Source organism: Cnephaeus nilssonii, assembly GCF_951640355.1.
Source record: "Cnephaeus nilssonii genome assembly, chromosome: 13".
NCBI classification, from domain to species: domain Eukaryota; kingdom Metazoa; phylum Chordata; class Mammalia; order Chiroptera; family Vespertilionidae; genus Cnephaeus; species Cnephaeus nilssonii.
Window position 1 is genome coordinate 58153340 of NC_137084.1, and position 2846 is coordinate 58156185.

Genomic DNA, 2846 nt, shown 5'->3' on the forward strand with positions numbered 1-2846 from the left:
GCGTTTAGATTTTAAATGTGTTTTTATATGAAACTGACTGTACATGTCTTATTTACTTGAGCCATGAACTTTAACAAAACATGATTGCTACATGATTAAATATGTAAATGTTTAACATTTTCCAATTTTCATGACAACTTTTGAGCACCATTTGCACCTGACAATACATCATTAGTAATAAAAAGGCAGTCATATTTTTTGAAATAATCAAGCTGTTTCCATTCCATAAATTTTGAATTCACTGTTGCACAGTACCAGAAAATGTTCCGAGCTGCAGCTCATTATGACTATCACTTCTTAGTTCCCCTGGCAAGTCTGATGACATGCTTGAGATTGGCATGTGATGGAATGGTACCGAGTCGTCTGTCAATGAAGGTGAAATAGCAGCAGGATCAACCGAAGTCACCCGGGGCAACCTTACAGAAGATGGCTGATACCTGAGAACCGCTTTGGTTGGGCTGCTTTGTGTTACTGACATCAAGATTCACTTCCTTTTGGCAGGGGGGCCTTCCTCCTCTGTTGCTAGGTCAATCACGTCCATTTTCTTCTTCCTTGCCTGTCTGGCTGGCATCTCTGAGCTATGCTTACTGGAGGCTACTATCACTGTTGTACGATGAGTGGGGGCTAAAATCAATGAACAATTCTTAGGGAGGCGGGGGACACCTGAACTCTCTATTTCTGTACCCTGTTGGCTGGAGACTTTCTTAGCTTCTTCCTGTGGTCTCAGTGGATACCAAGAGCCATCTTCTTGGAATTTGACCATATCCACATCGGAACAGTCATTGAGAATTTCCATTAAAAGCCCATCTAAAATTAAACTTTCATAGGCAGCTTCTTTTTCACACACAGGACATACCCAGGTGGAATTCTTCTCATTCATTTGCAGATATGAGGCAGCATCAAAACACTGTAGATGTCTACAAGTCTCTGCTCGGCATGGGTTTGTCAACCTCTTTTTCCCTAATGGGCACATCAAGGATAGCACAAGGTCAGTTATAACAATTTCACTTTCAAGATCTGCAGCAAACATTTCTTTAATTAGTGCTCTAGAATGATCAGGGTTTCTAATACCATTCCTTTTTAATCTCTGTAATAACATAGCTGATGTGAGCTGTCGTACAAGATATGCAGACATGGAGTAATTCTCTTCCATGTTTGATGCCCAAGAGATGGAAATCTGGTTTGGCACAGCTGAAGATAACATAACTAAAGATGTAATATTCACAGTGTGTCCAGGGCACCTCTGTTGAATCGTTTCATTAGGAAGTGGTCGTGGTGGTGTGTACTCAGATGAAGGAACAAGCTTTCCATTTACTTCTATAGATAGATTATTGAGATAGCCATCTTTTTGAGGGCAACTTGTCTCTGCCAAGCAAAGTCTCAGTTGAACTTGGACTCTATAATCCTTCCCACCATCTGGCAAATGAACCCTGGATATGCGTATCTCTGTAACCTGTAGACGAGTCAGAGTAAAACTGAACAACTCCTCTTGAGACCGTTCAATACTTCTTTGAACTAAACTCGTGGGCTCGATGAGAACATCAAGCTCATCATAAAAGGGCAAGTTTTTTAACTGCACATCAGGATGGGTAGGAGGGATTGGAGGACATGGCTGCTGCATCTCAAGCATGGGCTTAGTATCTTGAAGCAACACAGAACCAACAGGGAAGGACGGTGAGTGCGAGATGTCACAGAAGTGGAAGACAACCTGTGGATTCCAGCCACAGCCAAGTCAGGTTCTACAGGTGATGAGCTACCATCCAAACTGAAAACTGAAGACCCGAACGTGGATAAATCAGCAGGTCCTTCAGGAGTTCGTGGGTACTGGTGTCTATGTAATTTTCAAGTTTTAATTTGAACTGCAAGGCTATAGCTGCTCTTCAAGAAATGCAATGCCCTTAGCAGGAGGTCATGCTTGCATCCACTTTTATTCTGCCCAGCGAAGCCTAGAAACAGTGGCTGTTCATTGTAGTTCAGAAACCTAAAACTAGAAACCATATTCCTCAGCTCCTCAGAACCCACCATTTTATAGCACCCGCGGGTGCGGCTGTTGCCACAGCACCCCCTCCCGCTGCCATCAACTGAACAGCTGCTGCCAGGGCCCCCACTGCTGCCTTCTGCACTGGGCCTAAGTATATTTTTAAAAGAAAATTATATTAATAGACTTAAGTCTGCTTATGTTTCAAAGCACACATTACAATACAATTTTTACAAGAATTGTGCTGCAAGTTCTAATGAGAAGAGAGAAAGTACATGATCTGAAAATGATTATTTGAAGAAAATCGCAAAGAAATCAACTTTCAAAGGAAAAGTGGGAATTATTGGACAAAGTCAGTAACAAAGACACTGTTGCTTTATTTTTAAGATCCTTTAAAATCTAAGATGATTTAAAAATTTTTTTTAAAATCATTTAGAATGCCAAATAATCTGTTGAAATAGCTGAATTATATAAATATATACCTTTGTTTAATGGATAATAAAAAGTAGAGTATTTTTTAAAATAGTTTTGCAATAAGAAGCCTATTTATAGCAATTATTATATAAGCAAATATCCTATATAATAAAAGGGTAATATGCAAATAGAACAAAAGGCAGAACAACCGAAAACCAATCAAAGTGTAATATGTTAATGATATGCTAAGGATGCTCAACTGCTTGCTATTACATGCACTGACCACTAGGAGGCAGATGCTCCAACTGGTAAGTTAGCTTGCTGCTGGGGTCCAGCCAATCAGGACTGAGCGAGATGGGCGAGACACACCTTGGAGTCCTCCCACGGTCCCTCCCCAGGCCTGATCGTGCACCTGTGGGGTCCCTCAGCCTGTCCTGCACCCTCTCGCAATCCG

The 2846-nt window shown here is 41.2% G+C and overlaps 1 protein-coding gene across 1 annotated transcript; it reads right to left on the minus strand.

Moving 5' to 3' along the window:
* Positions 1-238: 238 nt before the first annotated feature.
* Positions 239-2025, minus strand: LOC307109004 (E3 SUMO-protein ligase PIAS2-like; the record flags this gene model as incomplete). The annotated part of the gene is given in 4 exon segments (XM_079787471.1): positions 239-484; positions 488-1684; positions 1687-1842; positions 1846-2025. Coding segments are annotated over 4 exon segments (1779 nt in total).
* Positions 2026-2846: the final 821 nt, after the last annotated feature.